The sequence below is a fragment of the Heliangelus exortis genome, chromosome 11 (assembly GCF_036169615.1).
Source record: "Heliangelus exortis chromosome 11, bHelExo1.hap1, whole genome shotgun sequence".
In the NCBI taxonomy this organism is placed as follows: domain Eukaryota; kingdom Metazoa; phylum Chordata; class Aves; order Apodiformes; family Trochilidae; genus Heliangelus; species Heliangelus exortis.
The window spans coordinates 2,212,502-2,231,546 of NC_092432.1; the positions used below are offsets into that span (position 1 = coordinate 2,212,502).

At 39.0% G+C, this 19,045-nt stretch overlaps 1 protein-coding gene across 5 annotated transcripts in view; it reads left to right on the forward strand.

Moving 5' to 3' along the window:
- MEGF11 (multiple EGF like domains 11) overlaps positions 1-19,045 on the forward strand; it is a 266,370-nt gene that overhangs the window by 70,181 nt on the left and 177,144 nt on the right. For all 5 annotated transcript variants that reach the window (XM_071754168.1, XM_071754163.1, XM_071754165.1 and 2 more), the window contains 4 exons: positions 2,604-2,716; positions 6,377-6,500; positions 8,908-9,009; positions 11,389-11,489. In XM_071754168.1, the coding sequence (XP_071610269.1) occupies positions 6,385-6,500; positions 8,908-9,009; positions 11,389-11,489 (319 nt within the window). In that variant the 5' untranslated portion in view covers positions 2,604-2,716; positions 6,377-6,384. The remainder of the gene's footprint in view (positions 1-2,603; positions 2,717-6,376; positions 6,501-8,907; positions 9,010-11,388; positions 11,490-19,045) is intronic.

Consider the following 19,045-nt stretch of genomic DNA (forward strand, 5'->3'; position numbering starts at 1 on the left):
GAGGAAGCATATGCTGTAATTGTTTGACATCCTGAACATGGATTAGGTGGGTGGCTCTATCTATGTAAGCAAGCTCACTCCAGTTCTCAGGAGCTCAGCTTTTTGATGCATGCCAGCTTACTTTCTCTTCAGAAGTAATGTATCTGAAGGAATATCTGAAATATGCATGGGATAGTGAATATAAATGTGTTAAATCAGTAGAGAACGTGGCTCACCACGCAGTTTCAGCAGCTTTAGAATTGTACTGTGCAGAAAGACAGGGATGGGTGCAGGGGATGCTGCAGCTCTGACTTCTCCTGCTGTCCCCTTCTGGGTAGGGACATCAGGGTAGGAGGGATAAGCAGACAAATGCACAAAGTGACTCCTTCTTGCAGTGTTTTAATTGAAAGGGTTTAGCTGTGATTGCCCCAGGAGCATTTCTTGGCTTGCAGGGGATGGTCTTCTGTTGATATACTGCAGGGTATCAGGATTTTTGCCTTCCAAGACTGCTTTTGGCAGAAAGTGCCAGTGGAATGTCAGCCATCTCCCTGTCCTAACTGCCAGGGCCTGGAAGATCAGCTCAGAGCTGAGGAGCTACAAGCAACACTGACGTTTCAGTGGACTTGAGTTTGGATTAATAACTTCAAGGGCCAAATGTTCAAAGGGCTGGCTTCCAATTTTACACTGGTAGTTGAACACAAGTACAAAATTGTGGGCAGAAAATCACAGATTATTTTTTTCCCAAGCTGACCTTTCTGAAAAGGAGCCAGCAATTATCTGGATTTGGGCACTGTTTCAGCAATGTTTTTAGTGGTGTCCATATAATATTTTCATCATATTTCTGCCGGACTATTGATTAACTATTGAATTATTTAAGAAAAAAGAAATCTACAGCAATGAAAAACAGCTCTGGGGAGTGGTAGTTGTGCTTTGCATGAGTGTGCATGGATGTTGAGTTTGTGCAAGTATGGATCAAAGGAAAATGTCTGCATTCTATGTGCACAGATGTTGATCTCAGAGTGGATGGATTATGCCAGATGTGTTTATCATTATTGCTTCAGTATCTAACCACTTTTCAGGTTGTAATATGCTTATTAAAGCATGTGGCAGGTTGGTCAGTTCTCTCCTTGTGGAAGACCAGGTTTTTTTTGCTCTGCATGTGAAGTGTATGATTTGCCCCCAGCACAGTGACTCCTGGAGGTTTAAATAGACCCTGTTCACTGAAATAGCTTTTGTTAGCAGAGGCAGCTTCTCATCTACTGTCTTCCCACATTAATCAAGTAAGATGTCAGGAGAGGGAACCCAACAACCCACTGCAGAGTCTGTTTTTTTTTTTTTCTGCCAGTTCTTTTATCACTTGAATTTTTCTGGGCTCAGATGATAAGAATCATTTTGTCAGTACTTCTGAATTCAGTACCTGATCCTTCTTTCGGTGTTTATCTGTCTAAAACACCTTTAAATTTTCCACTAAAAATCAGAACAAAACCACAACCTGTCATTGGCAATATTTCTGCTGGTCATGGCAACAATTTTTAGAGGTTACTGGTAAGTTTAAGTGGCTTAGTTCTTGACTTCCCAGTGGAAACAACCTGTTTCTTAGCATGAATTCTGAGCTCTGCATATTTTTCAGCCCTTTTGTGTTATCTCAAGTTATTAATCAGGAATGGAGTCATCCAAAAAATCCTGATCAGTTTTGAAACTCATGGCCTCATTTAGCTTCTGTAACAGCTTGTTTCTTACAAAATCTGATGTAGAGCCAAAGGAACTGTGTGTTTAACTGATCCCTTGCCTAAACTATCACGAAAATTTCAGATGGGATGAGAAGGAGGAAAGCCACAGAGGGCAGCTTGTTGGAAGCTTGCTACTACTTAAGAGACTAAAATAGTGTAATCAGCAAACACTCAGTCACTTTAATGCTTCTTCACTGAAATCCAACTTTCTGCTTTCTGCCTTAACTGTTCTCTTGCATTTTCCCTAATCACTCACATGCAAATACTAGGAGACATTTTAATTTTGATGTGCCTAGGTTTCCCTGTTTGGTAGAAACTATAATTAAAAACACACTTAGGGAACTTCTTAATCAATATAATTCATTTGTGAAGAATGAAGATGACTTTGTGAAGGACTCATAAATTGTTGAAGCTCTTTGAAGTAAACATGTGAATCAAGAAGGTCCAGTTAGATTTCAGGAAGGCATTTGCAAGGTCTTTCATCAAAATTCCTGAAAGAAACTGGACTTCCTTGTTGGGATATTACAGAAGAAAAAGTCTGTATGTAACCAAAATGTAGTTTATGTGACAGGAAACAAAGTCTGAGAATCCATGATTGATTTCTAACAGGGGAGGAAGGAGGTGACAAATTAAATGGCTGAGATACCATGACAGGATGTTGCTGACACTAAAATTTAAAGGTAGAGTATTAAAATTTACATTTTAACAGATCAAAAATTATTAGATGACTTATTGGAACAGAATCCATCAAATGCTATTAAAAACAAAGCTAGCAGTCCTGGCTGATAGGCAACTCTTTAGAAGGCTTATCTCATTTCTGTCTTGTTTCCACTCCCCCAGTCATTTGTTTTTTTGACCCAATGTTTTCTGTTTTTCCAATTTGATTACTTGCAGGGCCAGGCAACTCCTGAAGAGCTTTCCTCTGCTCTCCTGCTCATGTGCTGTGTGTTTTCATGTGCTGATAGTCTGTATAAACAGGACTCATTAGGAATTTTTACCACTTGGAGGTAAGACTTGTTTATTTTACTCTTTGTTAAATATGTTGCATGGGAGTTTGTGGGGAAAAAAAATCAGTCTAGGTCAGTTGGCTGCATATAAATTGAGACATCTAATGGAACCATCTTCAAAAGTATTGAAGGATTTAAACTATTGCTGAAGGATTTAAACTATTGCATGCTAGTGAGAGACATTTCTATAAATTTTTCCCCTTATTACATCTGGACACCAAACTGGGTTTTTGCCTAGTTCAGAACTTGTCCCAAATTGAGCCAAAAGTATTTGATTTAGAACTTTGTCATGGACTGGAAATACTCTTTGAATTTCTTGTCAGAGATGTGTTATGAAATATTTTATGACAGAAATGTCAAAATGAAATATTTCACTACTTTTGCCCATGAACACAAAATTTTCTAATGGTCACTTTTAGTTAAATTTTCTAGTCTGTCAGCCAAGGAAGCAGAGTGGAAATTTAATGTGTGGTTTTAGTTTTGTTTTTTTTTTTCTCCTCCCAGCCACTTAAAAGTATGCACAAGACCTCTTTCAAAAGAATATTGCCAAAGCCAGGTCTTCAATACCAGGAGAAAGTTTTAGACCATCCTTGTTTCTCCCAGCAAGGATTTTTGAGGCTTTTCTTTATATGTAGGTCCCAGTTTTGTGGACTGTCACAGCTGTAGAAACTGCAAGAGATAGTGACAAGCAGCTTTTCTTCACACTTTCATGTTCTTAATTGAATCTGAATTATCATCTGCATCTTCTGGTCTCTTTGCAAATCCCAGCACAGTTTCCTCCACCGAGTGAAATCCACAGACAAATCAATCAGTGACTTCCCACCTACTTCTTTTTCTATAGCTCAGATTTGGGGCTTCAGGTTCAGTGTTTCCTTTCTCTTCTGATGGAGCCAGTAACCTGCATCAATATTGAAGGTGAAGTACTGAAATTTATTCAAAAAGCATCACGTTATGTGAAAGTGGCTTAATGAGGAACAGATACATAACCTAATCAGTTATAATTAACAGAGGGTGAGACACTTGTGAAAAATCACCAGACTGCATTTTGGAATGAAAGGCCCTCTTTCTTGCCAAATTGTACCTAAATTGACTTCTTTTCCTCCCAGAAAGAAAAATCAGACCTGGAGGAACAAAAAGTTAGAGTCTGTTTAAGGGACTGCACAGAGGACTTCTGTGTCATTTATTTTCTTGCTAGCCCCAAAAGGCTGCCCATCCTCAGGAGTCTGGCAGTGGCAGACACTGGAAATGTTTTCTCTAATTTGACTGTATCTTTAATTAAGTTACAGGCACTGTCCCCCCTGAATTGTCTGTTGCTGCCTCCTTGGAGAATATGTTCCAAATATTACATTCAGTGCAGGAATGTAGTATATGTTATGCTGAGCAATAAAAGCTGGAAAAAAATATACTAGATGTCATTACTGAATTCTTTTTTGATGTTGGTTGTTAATAAATGCTCTCCTATTTTTAGAGTTTTATTCAGAATCTTGTAATAGCAACCATTCCATTTTGGCATCAGGTCTTTTCTATTAACAGTGATCAAAGTGAAATATTTCATTTGAGTTAGAAAAAGAGACACTTGAGATGAATGAGGCTCTGCAGTATTTGGAGCATTGGATGTTTCTGATATATAATCAGACTTGAAAAGTTAAGAAATTAATTGCACAAGCAGTGCATTTATAAACAGATAATAAAATAGCATTATCATTAAAAATTTAGGAAAAAATGTTGAACTTCATTCAAATACATTGTAAACAAATATTATGCATGCAATTAAGGCTTATAAATTTTTTGGTGTTGGGTTAAAAAAATCAAGCTGGCACATTGTTTTCTTAGCAACAAATAGAGATCTCAGAACTACAGAATTACAACACAAAGCTGCCTTAATTGAATGTGAAAAGACTCACTCTCTTTAGGCAGAAGTCAGGTTGTCTTTCTGCTTCAAATTTAGGATCAACCCAGGCTGTTGATGTTCTTCAGAAGTTAACAAACCGAGCACAGCATTTTTGTTTTGATTGGAAAAACTCTCTCTTAATTTGTAATTTAGTGTTATTCAAATGGCAGCTACCAGAATAAGCCAGAGGTACCTTCTGAAGCTGTTTTTGCTGAGCCTCATACTTGGTGGTTCACATCTCTTGGTGTATGTTACATTAAAAGAAAGCTCAGTTCTACTCTCAAGCAATCTCTTGGTTTTTGAACATCAGGTTTGCTGGACTTGACTTTTTCTAGTCAGTTGTTCAAGACACTTTTCCTCCATGGAGAGGTGGTGTGGAGGACAAGTGTTGCAAAGTCTTCAATAAACAGAACTCATGTCTTTTCCTCACCAGCCTTCTTTAATTTCCAGAGTAAGCTTTCACTTTGTTGCCATGGGCCTTGGAAAGAGAATGGTCACTCATAGACTTAAATCCATTTCATTAGGAACGTGACCATTAAATCATGTTAATTAACATTAATATGACTTACATGGCTTAAGATTTATCTTTGGGTTTAGCAAAGCTCTAGGAATAATTTAAAAGATGAGCTATTATTCCCACTGGGATCCTGACTTGGAATCCACTAGAGGCAGTGAGTGTCCTTGAACTAGCTTAGGAGGCTTTGAATCAGGAGGGAATTTCAGATCAGCTTTCCTGACTGTTCCTCTGCTATTCATTCTGTTTTGTGGTGACTTCTTTATGCTGGGCTATATATCAGTGCCAAGCAGAGTAAACTCCTTAACATCCTTTTTTTTTTTTTTGCTGTTCTGGACCATGAGGCAATGAGCCACGTGTTTTTTAGATTATCATATGAAGAATCAATCTATTTTCAGGGCAACCTTGCTGCCAGGAATAATTTATGGGACTTTGGGTTTGAATGATGGATTGAATGCCTGAATTGCACGTTTAAAAATATTTATTACTGACTTAACATTTTCCAGATGAACAATTCTGATGCAGTTACATTTAAAAGCAGCTTTGCCTTTCCAATCTATTTTGAATTTTTTACTCATGCCATTGGGGACATCTAGGCAAACACTACAACTTTGGTTTCAAAGCCTCAGGTGAGCAACAGGTAGGTATAGGAAGATCATGAAGAGACCATATCAAGTGAATTTTATCCAGTCTGTTTCCAACTTGAATGCAAATATTTTTATTTCATCTTCAGTGTTCTCCATAATGGGACCCAATACATTGATCTCCCATCATCCTAAGTGATTCCCCAATCTAAGTGTTAAAAATGGATTAACTCTCTTCAGTCATGTAGCAAGCATATGTCTCAGATCTAGCCTGCTATAGTCACATATGGAAAACCCACTTAAAAAAATCTTAAGGAGGTGTTTGAGTGCTCTTACATTTGTCTATAGGTTGGTGGGATTGTGTTGGTACAGACAGGTGTAAAAACAAGCACTAGACAATGTTCTTTGGAAATATCATTGAGGCTATCAATATCTTGGGGGCCTTAATAAAATCAATCTGCTTTACTAGGTTTAAACATATTAATTCCTTTTAGAATGTATTTGCACTTTTTGGAAACTTCTACTGTTTAGTTGATTGATTTTTTTTTCAAGCCTTTTACTTTGTAAATAATTCCACACTATTTGGATTTGCACAAAAGAGAGGATGAAAAGCCCTAGAAGGATGTTGTTTTGAAAAAATATCTTTAATGATTGTACTTGTCTTTATCTAGATACAACAATGGTGGCACATATGCTGTTCAGGTGGATTCTGAAAGGACTCATTCTATCTTTTCTGCTCAAAACTACATTGGCCCTGAACCCAGATGATCCAAATGTTTGTAGTCATTGGGAAAGGTAAAGTACAACATGCCAATTTATTTTTTTTCACTACCCTTTTCAATTGTTTTCATTTAAATCAGAGCTACCATTTCTAAAGAACACCATGCCTCACAACAGGAACGTGGATTTGCATGACAGAAACAGCACTTCTGAGAATATTTGGGGAATATTTGAATGATCCCCAAGGATGGGTTCTAAAGGCAGAGCTCTAGACCACACAGCCCTGTTACCTCAGCTGTGCTTTGGAAAGCTCCTCTGTAGTCTCAGCTAGAGGGGCTGCATGGACATGTTTTCATTTTTCATGGAGAGAGTTAGAGAAATGGTGGCCTTATTCTGTCTTGCTTTTTTCTGGCTATTGTCTAGCAAGACTATTACAGATTGTGACTAAATTTCAAGCCCTTCCTGCTGCAACGTGCAGGCTTTTTCTGGATGTCCTGAACTTTGTGGCTGTATCTGCATCAAAGAGATCTGCATGAAAGTACTGAGAATGAAAGGCCCTGGTGACTCTTGTTCTCTCTATTGTTCCAGTGTCCTAGTACTGAAAGTGGATCTGTGCAGGACCTTTCCTGTGGTACACAGAGACCCATTCACTTTGATAAGGTGCACGTTCATGCAGGGTTTATTTGAAGAGGCTGAAGATCTTGTCCACTTAACTTTAACCTGCTAAATTTCCACTTCTCTTTTGTGGTTTTCCACTTCTCTTGTGTGGTTCCACACAAATATGAAGTACTGCACACTTTAGTGAAATAAACCCTCTAAAAGAGCAAAAATAGAGTGATACCTTAATGGCATTATGTTTTGACTTTAGTGACTTTAATTAGAAAACTAACTGATTTTAGGTAATGCAGCTGCAAAGCAAAGACTGTACAGGAATAGGATTTTGCAGTCTGGTGTGGGAGGTGAAGTGCATTCAGAGCACAGGAATAAAATATTGATTTTGTCTGAAGAAAGTCAGCAACCTAGAGACCCAATCAAGGAGAAACAAAAATTAAATACCAAAATTGATTGGTTGTACTGACCAAGATGACTTTGTTACTTAGATGTTAATAAATCAAAGGGAAAAGATTGTTAGGGCAATTGCTGGATAACAAACGAGATCATAAAATAATAATAAACATTTGTGAGTGCTCCTGTTTTATATTAATATGTGAGTAATGGAAATATGTTACATTTTGGCTTTTGTAGAGGTGAAAACATTGTTGTCTAATTATGATAGAGGGCAAAAGCAACTTGTAGTAGAACCTTGGCTTGTCTAGGAGGGGCACGACAAGCAGGGCAGTACAGGCCAGGCTTTAATTTCAAGCCAGTCAGGCCCTTGAGGTAAATATTTGGGATTCCCTCATGGGTACAGTCTCCCAGGGCTTAATCATATCAGCAGTTCCACTGATGAGTCAGAAAACAATGGGATGATGAAAACAATCAATACAATGAGTGACCTCAAGGAGCTTATTCCTGGGTCTTGACCCTGCCTAGAATGATTTGAGTATCATTCTCCAATGATACTGTAGCTCTGACAAAGCAGAGCTTGTTTCCAGATCATGACCCAAGACTGAGTACCTTAAGCATTGCACACACTCACTGTAGGGCCATACAATGTTTTAAAAGGGCTGAGACTAATGAGTAAATGAGGTTTCCTTTCCTACATCCTTTGAAAGGCCTGGACATTTTAAATAAAATCATAGTAATTAATCAAGTACCTGTTGCATGACCCAGTCCTGTTTTGGGAAGGAGACTGCTGAATTCTTAGCATTGTTGGAGCTCTGTGGTTTCTCATCAATTTGCCCAGGCTTTGTTTATATCCATTAATTTGTACAAGGGGGGAAAATCCCATTCTGAGCACATCTCAAAGTGTTCCACACCTGGATACAAGTGAACTCATGTTAAAATTTCCAGATAGTGCTGAGGTTATTTCTGCTACAAATTAGAAGGATTAAAATTGTGCAGCAGAAAAATAAACACTCCTTGATGTGTTCCTATTTGAGTGGTACACCCAATATTTGGAGTAATGATGCTGCTGCTTCATCATAAAATGAAGTCTGAGCATCCCATTGTGCTGGCAAAATGCAGCAGTGCTGAGTTAATAGCAGCTTTATTAGCTATGTGCAATACAAGGGAAAAAATAAACAGTCCCAGGCAGGAAGGCAACTGAGACATTTTAAACCAAGGGGCTTTTCTCTCTTTTTAAAATTTGTACTCTCAAGTTAACCAAATGCCCTTTTCACCTTCTAAGCTAACATGAATTGTAGTAATATTTGTTTCTCTTCTAGAGAGCAATCTTACTACTCAGACTGAAATCTCTGTGCCTGTTTTAGTTATAGATTATTGATTCACTCTGGAGTTAGATGAGGAGGATATACAGGGAACTGAAGCTTTTCCTGTTCCAACAAACAGCTTTTCACTTTTTTTCTTTGTCTCATCCTAGCTATGCCGTGACAGTACAGGAATCCTATGCCCATCCTTTTGATCAGATTTATTACACAAGATGTACTGATATACTGAACTGGTTCAAGTGCACCAGACACAGGTAAGAGCTAAATCCCACACAACTTTATTTTGCCTTTTCATTTCCTCCCTTAACCTTGTATTTCATAGAATCATAGAATCCTAGGGGTTGGAAGGGACCTCGAAAGATCATCTAGTCCAACCCCCCCTGCCAGAGCAGGGCCCCCTAGAGTACATCACCTAGGAACGTGTCCAGGTGGGTTTTGAATGTCTCCAGTGAAGGAGACTCCACAACCCCCCTGGGCAGCCTGTTCCAGGGCTCTGTCACCCTTACAGTAAAAAAATTTTTTCTGATATTCAACTTGAACCTCCTATGCTCCAATTTACACCCATTACCCCTTGTCCTATCACTGGTCACCACTGAGAAAAGCCTAACTCCATCTCCCTGACACTCACCCCTTACATATTTGAAAACATTGATGAGGTCACCTCTCAGTCTCCTTTTCTCCAAACTAAAGAGCCCCAGCTCCCTCAGCCTTTCCTCATAAGGGAGATGCTCCACTCCCTTAATCATCTCAGTAGCTCTGCGCTGGACTCTTTCAAGCACTTCCCTGTCCTTCTTGAACTGAGGGGCCCAGAACTGGACACAATACTCCAGGTGTGGCCTCACCAATGCAGAATAGAGGGGGAGGAGAACCTCTCTTGACCTACTAACCACACCCTTTCTAATGCACCCCAGGATGCCATTGGCCTTCTTGGCCACAAGGGCACATTGCTGGCTCATGGGCATCTTCTTGTCTACCAGGACCCCCAGGTCTCTTTCACCTACACTGCTCTCCAGCAGCTCAGCCCCCAACCTATACTGGGACATCATGTTGTTCTTCCCCAAATGCAAAACTCTACACTTCCCCTTGTTGAATTTCATCATGTTTCTCCCTGCCCAACTTTCCAGCCTGTCTGTGGTACTCTAATACCAGGATGTACAGGAAGATGTACTTTAGTACAATAACCATTATCTTTGACATTCTAGGTCATTGATTGAAGTAAAGAGATTTTGGCATGAAATTTGATTGAGATCCATGGTAGTCAGTCCCTTATGAGCTATTCAGGGCTATGCAGCCTTGTCATTAACCCCACCACATGCTTGGAAGTGTTTATTATGTGACTAAACATCACCAACTCTCCTTTCCATGAGATCAGTGTCCAGCTGCATGGTAGGAAGTCCCTGCACCTCCTAAATGTGAAGAATTGGGCACTTGAGGGTTAGTGATAATTATATTCCTACTTGATCTCCTGTAGGTGGCTCTGCTCTGTCAGGGGGTTGAACTTGATGATCTTTTGAGGCCCTTATCAACCCCTAACTTTCTGTGATTTTGTGTCATTATATCTGTATTAGAAATGCTGCATCCACATCTGACTGAAAATCAGGTAAGATGAGGATGGGTCCATTTCTAGCACTGAATATTGGCACTGAACCAATATTTTTTCCCAAAAAATCAAGGATACTGAAGTTATGTCAATTCTGATTCCAGGTAGAAAAGTATCCTATTAAACATCCACTAATATTTTTAACCTTTCAAGGGAGATTGGTACCTTGATGTTCAGTAGCAAAAAGGTTGTTCAGCACCATTCCTGTCTGGGTGTGGGATTTTTGCTTTTTAGCTTCTGTGTTACAATGAATGGAACTGACCAGAGATTCAGAGCTTTCTGGACTATTGTGTAACTTCTGTTCAATGCAGGCTATTTCCAATAAAACAACATGAACAAAGCTGTTTTGAAATGTTCACTGTTAAATATTCTATGATAAATATTCCTGTTCTGATGTGGTATCATTGCTAATGCTATGAATAAGTCAAGAAAAGCTACCAAATGTTTAACACTTTGTTTTTTTAACACCACACTACAGGTTGTGGTGGGGAAAGCATGTTTTAAACACTGAACTGGGACTATAATGTCATTTTTCAAAGCAGAAATGCCTTGGAAGCATAAGCAAGTAGAAAGAAATCACCTGGGGTTAACTTTTTATTGTGTATTATGGAGAGCAGTTTCTGTTGTGGTAATTTCTTGTGTAGCAAGCTGGCAGAGTGGGCTCCACAGAAGATTCTGTTCATTCCATCGATGATTGCTGACCTTGTTGAGATGCAGAAATTAATTATTTGGTCTTGAAGAAACCCCTTGCCTTTGCTGAAGGCCTGGGGAAATGTTTTAAGATAAGAGTCCTAGGAAGGGCTGCAATGATTGACTGTCACAAGTGCTGTGTTTATAATATAGGTTATATTTCAAGCTTCAAAACAAGTATTGATTTTTATTTTTTTTATTGTGGCTTTGAATATCAAAAGCTTTCATGCATTTTAAAATAATTATTGAATGCTATCCTTACTATAATTTTACACAAATATAATTCCAACAGTAGGCATTGATTTTTCCATATTGTCAAATGGTTTTCTGTCTTGCTATTTAGGATAAGTTATAAAACAGCCTATAGAAGAGGACTCAGAACCATGCACAGGAGAAGATCCCAGTGCTGCCCTGGGTATTATGAAAGTGAAGACTACTGCATACGTAAGTACAGAGCTTTCCTACTGAAGTGACAATTAAAAGTAATTTTTTTTTGAGGAGATACAAACAAATTAAAGATGTATTGCAGTAGGGTTGATTTTCAGAGGTGCTCAGAACCTGTAGGTCCCACTGTCATCAGGCAGAACTGCAGATAGAGAACATTTCAGGTATGTGTGTTGCAAGCATCTAGGTAAAATTCTGCTGAAATCATCCAGGAGGGAGTTAATCAAAATCCTGAGTGCTTTCTTGAATTAGACCTCACTTTGGGGAGTAATTTATGCAAGTATGCATAAAAAAGAATTAGAGGAACTGAGGAGACTCTTATGAAATAACTATTACATAGCATAAGAGGTAATGTTTCTGCCTCTTAACTTTGCAAGTTCTTACTCCAGGCAAGAAGAGCAGAAATCTCACTGTGCTTCCCAGGGTTCCTGTTAATAATTTTGCTCTTTTTAAAGCGTTGCAAATGTCAGAAGAACTTGGTCCTAATTGAACTCTGTAAAATACAGTAAATAAAAAGATCTGGAGTGTATTAGGTCAGTCAGAGGGGGACAAAAATACAAAATGGATCTTTCAGCAACACCTAGGGGCTTTGTTAATTAAAAATGTCCTGGAGGTTAGTGTCACCTCTTTTCAGTCCTGTATCTTCCCAAGTATTCTGACACAGAATGTATTTGCTACACTTTGCTCAAAAGGAGAGGGCAGCTGGGGATCTCTTGTCTACATCTTGTTAGAATGGCTTTATGACAATAGAAAAACACAAGGTGTTTTCATCAGCATCAGAATCCAAATTTTATTGACAGGTTTAGAGCGACAGAATAATTTTAAATGTGAAAATGATTCAATTACCCAGCTAGCTTCATGTGTCTTGACAGAGTGCTTTACAGCTATTTCTACACAGTTCTCTTGGTGTTTTTATCTAAGTACCTATATTGGACTTAAGTTGCACTATGTGAGCACATCAAAAACCCAAATGGATCCTAATTTCATTCTAAATGATCATTATGCCAAACAGTTACTTTGAAAGGGCTTTGGACTGTGAAAAATTACCAGTCCTTTGAGAATAAGGCATTAGAATTAGCCTTATTTCACAGGGATTGTAATAATTTGATCTCTGGAAGTGTGAAGTGCTGTTACTGAAGTCCTGGAAAATGTAACCTGTTGTCTTTGCTAAAATTCTTCCTATGTGAAGTTTGCACTTAGCTTTAGATTTGTTAAGTATCAATATAGTTTCAGCAGTTCTCCCACAGACTTTTATTATCAACTTGAATTTTGTGACTCAAAATCCTGTCTGGCACAAAATGTGTTTATTTTCACTTTTCCCTCTGTGAACTATTGATTGTTTATTTTTTTTAAGTTGTCCTATTGGTTGCAACAACAGGACTTGTCTGCAGACTTTTTTATTTTTTGAGGATATTAACATGAATTTTAAAGTGCTGTTTTGTTAGTCTTAATGCTGAGGAGTTCTGCTGCTGCCAGGCAAATGTTGTCTTTATTTATTTTTATATTATTTATATATACATGGAGAAATAGCAGCATACACCAAAGTTTTGCTTTGCAGAACAGACAGCAAGGATCTGGTCAGACAAGAAGTTTCATGTTTGACACAGTGCAGATAAATATTGTTGTTTAGTGTGCAAGGGTCAAGTTCTTAGACTTCATTATCTGCATGGTCATCAATGCAAAGTGCCTGCTGTGGGGATATTTCCCATCTTCCTTCCTTCCTAGGAGATCTGAGCAGCAAGTGCAGCTGAAAAAGAACTACTGTACAGGAAGAAGCTGTCCATAATGATAGATTCTAGATACTATGTCTTATTGTTTTGAAACCACAAGTGGGCACATAGCAAAAAAAAAAAAATTATAAAACACAACATCTCAAAACTCTCTGACCTTGCAACTAACAGTTTGAAGGCACAACACTGTTTAGCTACAGTGAATCCTTTTCATGTCATCCCTTTGGTTTCCAACACACCAAGCCCTGTGCCCCTTTGTCTTAGGGTTGTTTTCATATGTTATGTTCCTGTGCCAATTTCTCCCATTCATCATTCTTTGCAGTCACAAATGAGTTCCATTTTCATTCCCAGTTGCACCTCCCTCTCCCTTTCCCTTCCCATTTCTTTCTTTTCTTTTCACTGGCATTTTCTGCTAACAATGTTGTCTAGGAGCCCTCTCCCACGTTCCTCTTAACATTTTCCCTGCCTGCTCCTTTAATGGCAGCTGCTACAAGAGATGATGGGGCAGGAGACACCATCAAAAAAACCTTTCCAGTTTGCTTGTGGAAACTTTTCCTCATGCTGTCATGCAGCAGCATGGTTCCAAGCTTCCACTCAGCCCCACTGCCATGAAGGGAAGGAAGCTCCAGCCCTGTGGAGAGGGTTCTCCCCACCCAGCCAGCTCTTTTCAAATCTATTCCATTAGCAATCATGGAAGCCACTACAACATGAGGAGGAGAGAATACATCCTGCAGTGAGTCTGATGATCAAAAGAAAGTTTGATTAAAAAACAGTGTGTAGATTAAAAGCTAATTGGTTCTTCTTTCATTAATAGCAGAATTTATTTCTTGCAAAAGTTAAATAGCTTTGTAATTAACAGTGACATGTTTAGACCAAAGCAGGCTGAGTTTAAATCTCTATTAATGACTTTCTTGGATTTTAAAGCAGGAGTGAAGGCTTTCAGCTACTGTTTTGATCTTTTCCCTTCTCATTTACTCTTTTTTTTTTTTATTAAGCAATGTCAGATACATGGTTTTATCTTTGTCCTGCCATGGGAACTTACTAAATGGATGATGTCTAATAAAATCTACCCTTGGTTCTAAATGATCAAATCGACCCAGAGCTTGCTCTGCCTCTCTTTCCCTGGTGTCTTCTTTGCCCTCTTGGGATCTTCATATGCTACTGCCCCATAAAATGTGGAATTTTGGTGCAAGGTCAAGTAATTTAAATTGTTGAGTGATAAACAAACATCTGGCCAGCCCATTAATGCCTGGGTTAAACAGTTTTGGAATATGGAAATTGACTTCTTTGTGCCTACAAAGGTCTCGAAATAATTTTGGGTTCTGATAATATTCAGGAAATGCCACCTGAAAAATGCTGCAAATGTGCATTTGGGGTTTTGTATTGATGTCTTAGAAATGGTTACTACCACTCTGGTAGTTTTGCAGAACAATTCCCCTTCTCTGGATGTCATGAAACACATGACACAGTGTTTCACTGAGCTGCCCCTGAAAACAAACAGCATGCTCTGGTTGGTAGATCACAGCAACTATTACTTTGTATGCTAAGGGAAGCTTTTGACAGAGAAAATGCATAAATGGCAGAAAATATGTTTTTTAAACAAGCACAGGGTTCAACTGCCCTTCGAGGTTTTGGTAGGGTTGTTTTAAAATTATATTGCCTAGATTAGTATCTGTGGCAGACAAAAGCATCTCTGCATACTTTGCTGCTAAAAAAAAAAAAAAAAAAAAAAAAGGAATATTACCTGGCTCTTTAACAATTTTTACCCTTTGAGTGGATGGTAATTGAATACTTCCCTTTAAGAGTATGTCAGGTGGAAAGATTCCCTGTGTGCTAAATGGATACATTTTTTTGTCTGTGAGACCAATGCTTTGTTCCATCTGTCCATTTTAATCTTATTCTTGCACTAAAGATTTAAATAAAAGAGAAATTTCTCCTTGGGAACAAAGGGTCAGAGTCCCAAGCAACAGAGAGAAAGAAGATGAGACTATAAGTGGCATCTACTTATATCTGACTTCTTTTAAGAATAAAGCAGCCATGAAACACCAGCTTGGAAATTCACTTTTTTTTTTTTTTCCCATAGATTGAGATATTTTAGCTTTTAGCACTTTTGGTTTTCAGGCTCATAAGTTACAGTCTTTATCTAATGTATAAATCTATGCAATGTGACAGGATGTAATAATGACAGGATTAGTGATTTAACAATCTTATTTGCTGCCATTTATTTGTCATTCAAAGCTGCCAAAATTCAGTAGAGTTATGGATTGACTGCTTCATGGTTCTTTCCTTTTGTGGCCGAGATATTATTGATCTCAGATTGTTTCTCAGCATTCATCTTCCCACATTACAATCACCACAACCATCACCAGGGTCCTTGACTTGACAAATCTTTTTGTAGAGGAATTCTTGGTCTCACTGGTTGAATCTCAGCTTGGCCCCTGGGGTGGTATTTCAGCCCTGTGCTTAGGGGCATTATTATATTTGCATGTAGTTATTTACTCTTCTTTCCAACTGCCTTGTATCTGACACCTTTAATTAAGTTTTTTTAAAAAGGAGGAATATTCTTTTAATAAAAGAATGATTTGGTGAAATAATGCAAATTTGGGACTTGGTTCTTTTCAGGATTTTAAATAACATTTCATAAATTCTGTTATTCCAGTAGCCAGACCAGCTTCCTAGGGTGAGCCATGATTTATAGGGTAGCAAGATGAACATTCCTACCTTAGGACTGCACCCACATTTACATGGCTGCAGGTCTAGCTTAGTTTTTTGTAATTTTTGGAAAGGCTGCCTTACTGGAGCCATATGGCTGGATTGTTAAACATCTGTACCATAGGAGTAGCAATTCCAAAGCTTCCTGCCATCTGGATGAGTTACAATACTTGCAATGCAGTGCATATGTTACACCAGCACAGCAGCAGAGTGTACTTAGAATGGAAAGAAAAATAATAGCTTATGTGATCAGTGCAAAAGTTTTACACTCTTCAAAAAAGTTGAATCAGCAGCTTAAACTTCCTTGAATATTTATGTTTGTTCATACGTCAGATTTGTTGATTATTTTCACTTTATAATGCAGTAGCTCATTAACATCTTAGAAGAAATGTTATCCCTTTCCTTCTCACCTCAATTTTAAATTCCTCATGGTGAGCACTTCTGTAATTTGAAAATATATTGTTTAAAAACTGCTAGACTGAGAAATAGATGTTATCTTTACAGACATATTAAAGCTGCTGCTAGTCTTTCTCTAAGACCCTTACTGGTATATTATTCAAGAATGACATTTTGTCCATCAATAAGGCACCATAAATTAAGGGGATTGATACAGCAGTACATGGATACTTTGTAGCAGCAAACATTCATTTTCTCTTTCTGGTTTGGGATGTAGGAGTGTGAGAAAATGGTGTGGAAGGCCACTATGCACCCAGGGTTATTAATTAATGAGTTGAAAGGACAGTAGGACACACTTCAAAATGTCTCCTTTTGTATGCGTGTGAGAGGACTCCTTATGTCTTTTTCCAGTGAAGAATATGAGGAAAATAATTTGGGTTCTGTGTTCCCATCTGAAGGGAAACTTGCAGAGGAATTCTGCTTCTAGTAGCAGCAGTTGTAGTCATAGTAGCAGCCACATTCTTAGCACTGTGTGGTGGCTGGGAGGGATCCCTCTTTCCTATTGCACGAGCAGGTGTGTTGAGAGCAGAGCAACAGAAGGAGCAAGCAGCAGAAGTGATTATCTGCACTCAACTTGTGCTGCCAAGTGCAACCCAGGAGCCATATTCTGATGTCCAACACACCCTCTTACAGAAGGCAGTGGATCAGGCCACAGCTCTGCAACCAGCAGAGGCCTTTGCTGCTTCATCCTGAGCACCTGGGGAGGCAGGAGGATGTGGACAGGAAGAGGGAGACCTGCTTTCTAAGTGGGTCAGTTCATTTTATGGCCCAGATGAAGACCCTGGGTTACTTTTTAGCCTAAAGATAATGGAGAGACCTCTCTGATGGCAAGGTGAAAAAATCAATTCTCATCTCCCATCCATCATTTTATATTTGCAGTCAGCTTCTGGATGCTGATGGATTTACAGAGATGCTGGTGGGAAGTAGTAATGAAATAAGGGAAGGGCTTCAGGAAGAAATGCAGCAGAAGGAGGAGAAACAAAATGTTCATACAAAGGAATGAGAATAGCATAAGGGTGGAAAAGAGGGTATGCTGAAACTATATGATGTCTCAAGGGGATTAATGTCAGAGGAAAAATTATGCAGGCATTATAGTTAGAAAAAGGTTTAGGCTGTTGCTAGAGCAGCAGTAAAAAGGCTTTGCTCTGCTTTTGGTGATCTGAGATCAGTATAAAAGAACATTGGGAATGCAGACACAGAAGGAGGCTCTGGATTCAGGGCCAGTCATAGTCTTCATGCTAATGTCCTGGAAGCCTGGAAGCTTCAGCAGGAGCAGAAAAAAGGCCTAAGAATAACAGATGTGAGCTCATTGTTGAGTTCAAAGAAAGAGGTTAGTCCATTAATTTGCCTACTTCTAGCAAAGACAGGTTGGTCCCCAGCTGCTGTAAATCAGCAGAGATCCCCCATGTTTGAATGGACAAGTTCAGTTACTTCATCCTCACTTCATCTTGTTTGATGTCTCAGTTCTCTTTCAAAATCCCCTTCCTCCTGCTTTAATAGACTTCAGTGTTGTCAATGCCAGTTTACACTGATCTAGAGGGGCACAGTGGGCACTGGTGCTGCTTCACAGCAGATTTGTGGCTCAGTCCTTCCCTGTGTTGCTGGTGTCCTATCACTTGCATAGAACCAGAAAAAGAAGATTCTGTGCATTCCATGTATGAGTGAGCTGTTTTTCAGGGTGCATACAGGACTTTTGCCACTTATCAAATTACAAAGACAAAAAACTCCAGAAGATTTTTCCCTCCAAAAGTGTCTGAAGTTCATCAGTAGTTCAGAAATGTGTTGAGCTGGTTGACTTCTTGAAATCAGTAGGGTCAGGAAGAAGATGGATGTGTGAAATGAAATAAACTAAAGTTTGTTTTCTTGACCACTCCTTTAATTCTTACTCATTTAATATATTTCCCTTGTGCTCTGAAGATGTTTTAAAGCCTAGTACAGAGAGAGAGAGGGGGGAAGGCCATCTAGATGGCATTTAAAAAGAGCTTCTGATGTACATAGAAAATCTGAGATAGCATTTGCTTTCATTTCTTCTCAATTGTAGTTCCCTCTGGCTGTGACCTTTCCCTGACCAGTTCCAGTGTCTTTGTCACACATTGCCTTTAGATCTCTGGGAAGCCATCAGGCAGATGTGGGAGACCAAGGTACATTCCCTGTTGACTGAGATCTCCTGCAGCCCATGCCAGGTGTGAGCATCCCTCTTCCTCATTCCTAGGCATCTGCTAAGATTAAAACCATGGCAGGGGACTGACAGGAGACCACTTTGAGAGCTGATGTTAAATCACTCTTTCAAATATTTTTCACTTACTTTAGAACCCTGGAAAGGAGCAGTCAGTGCTGGCAGTGCCCAGGCTGGCTGAGGGTTTGAGGGCTTTGCTCCTGCCACCTTCTGGTCTCTGAACCATTTATAGCAAGAGCTGCAGATGCCCCAAATGTGTCAACCTGAGCAGGCAGGATGAAGATTTGGCTACCTGGGTGCATTTACAAACAGTTCAGCTATTCCCCATCTCCTCTCCTTCCAAAGCTGGAAACACTTGGCAGATTGAATTTGGCCCAAAAGCTTCTTTCATCTTCCTGTTCATAATTTACATTTCTTTTACTTGAACTTTTGGAATGTGTGCCTGTAAGTATTAGAACCTTTTAGTAATCCCTCTTAAAAAT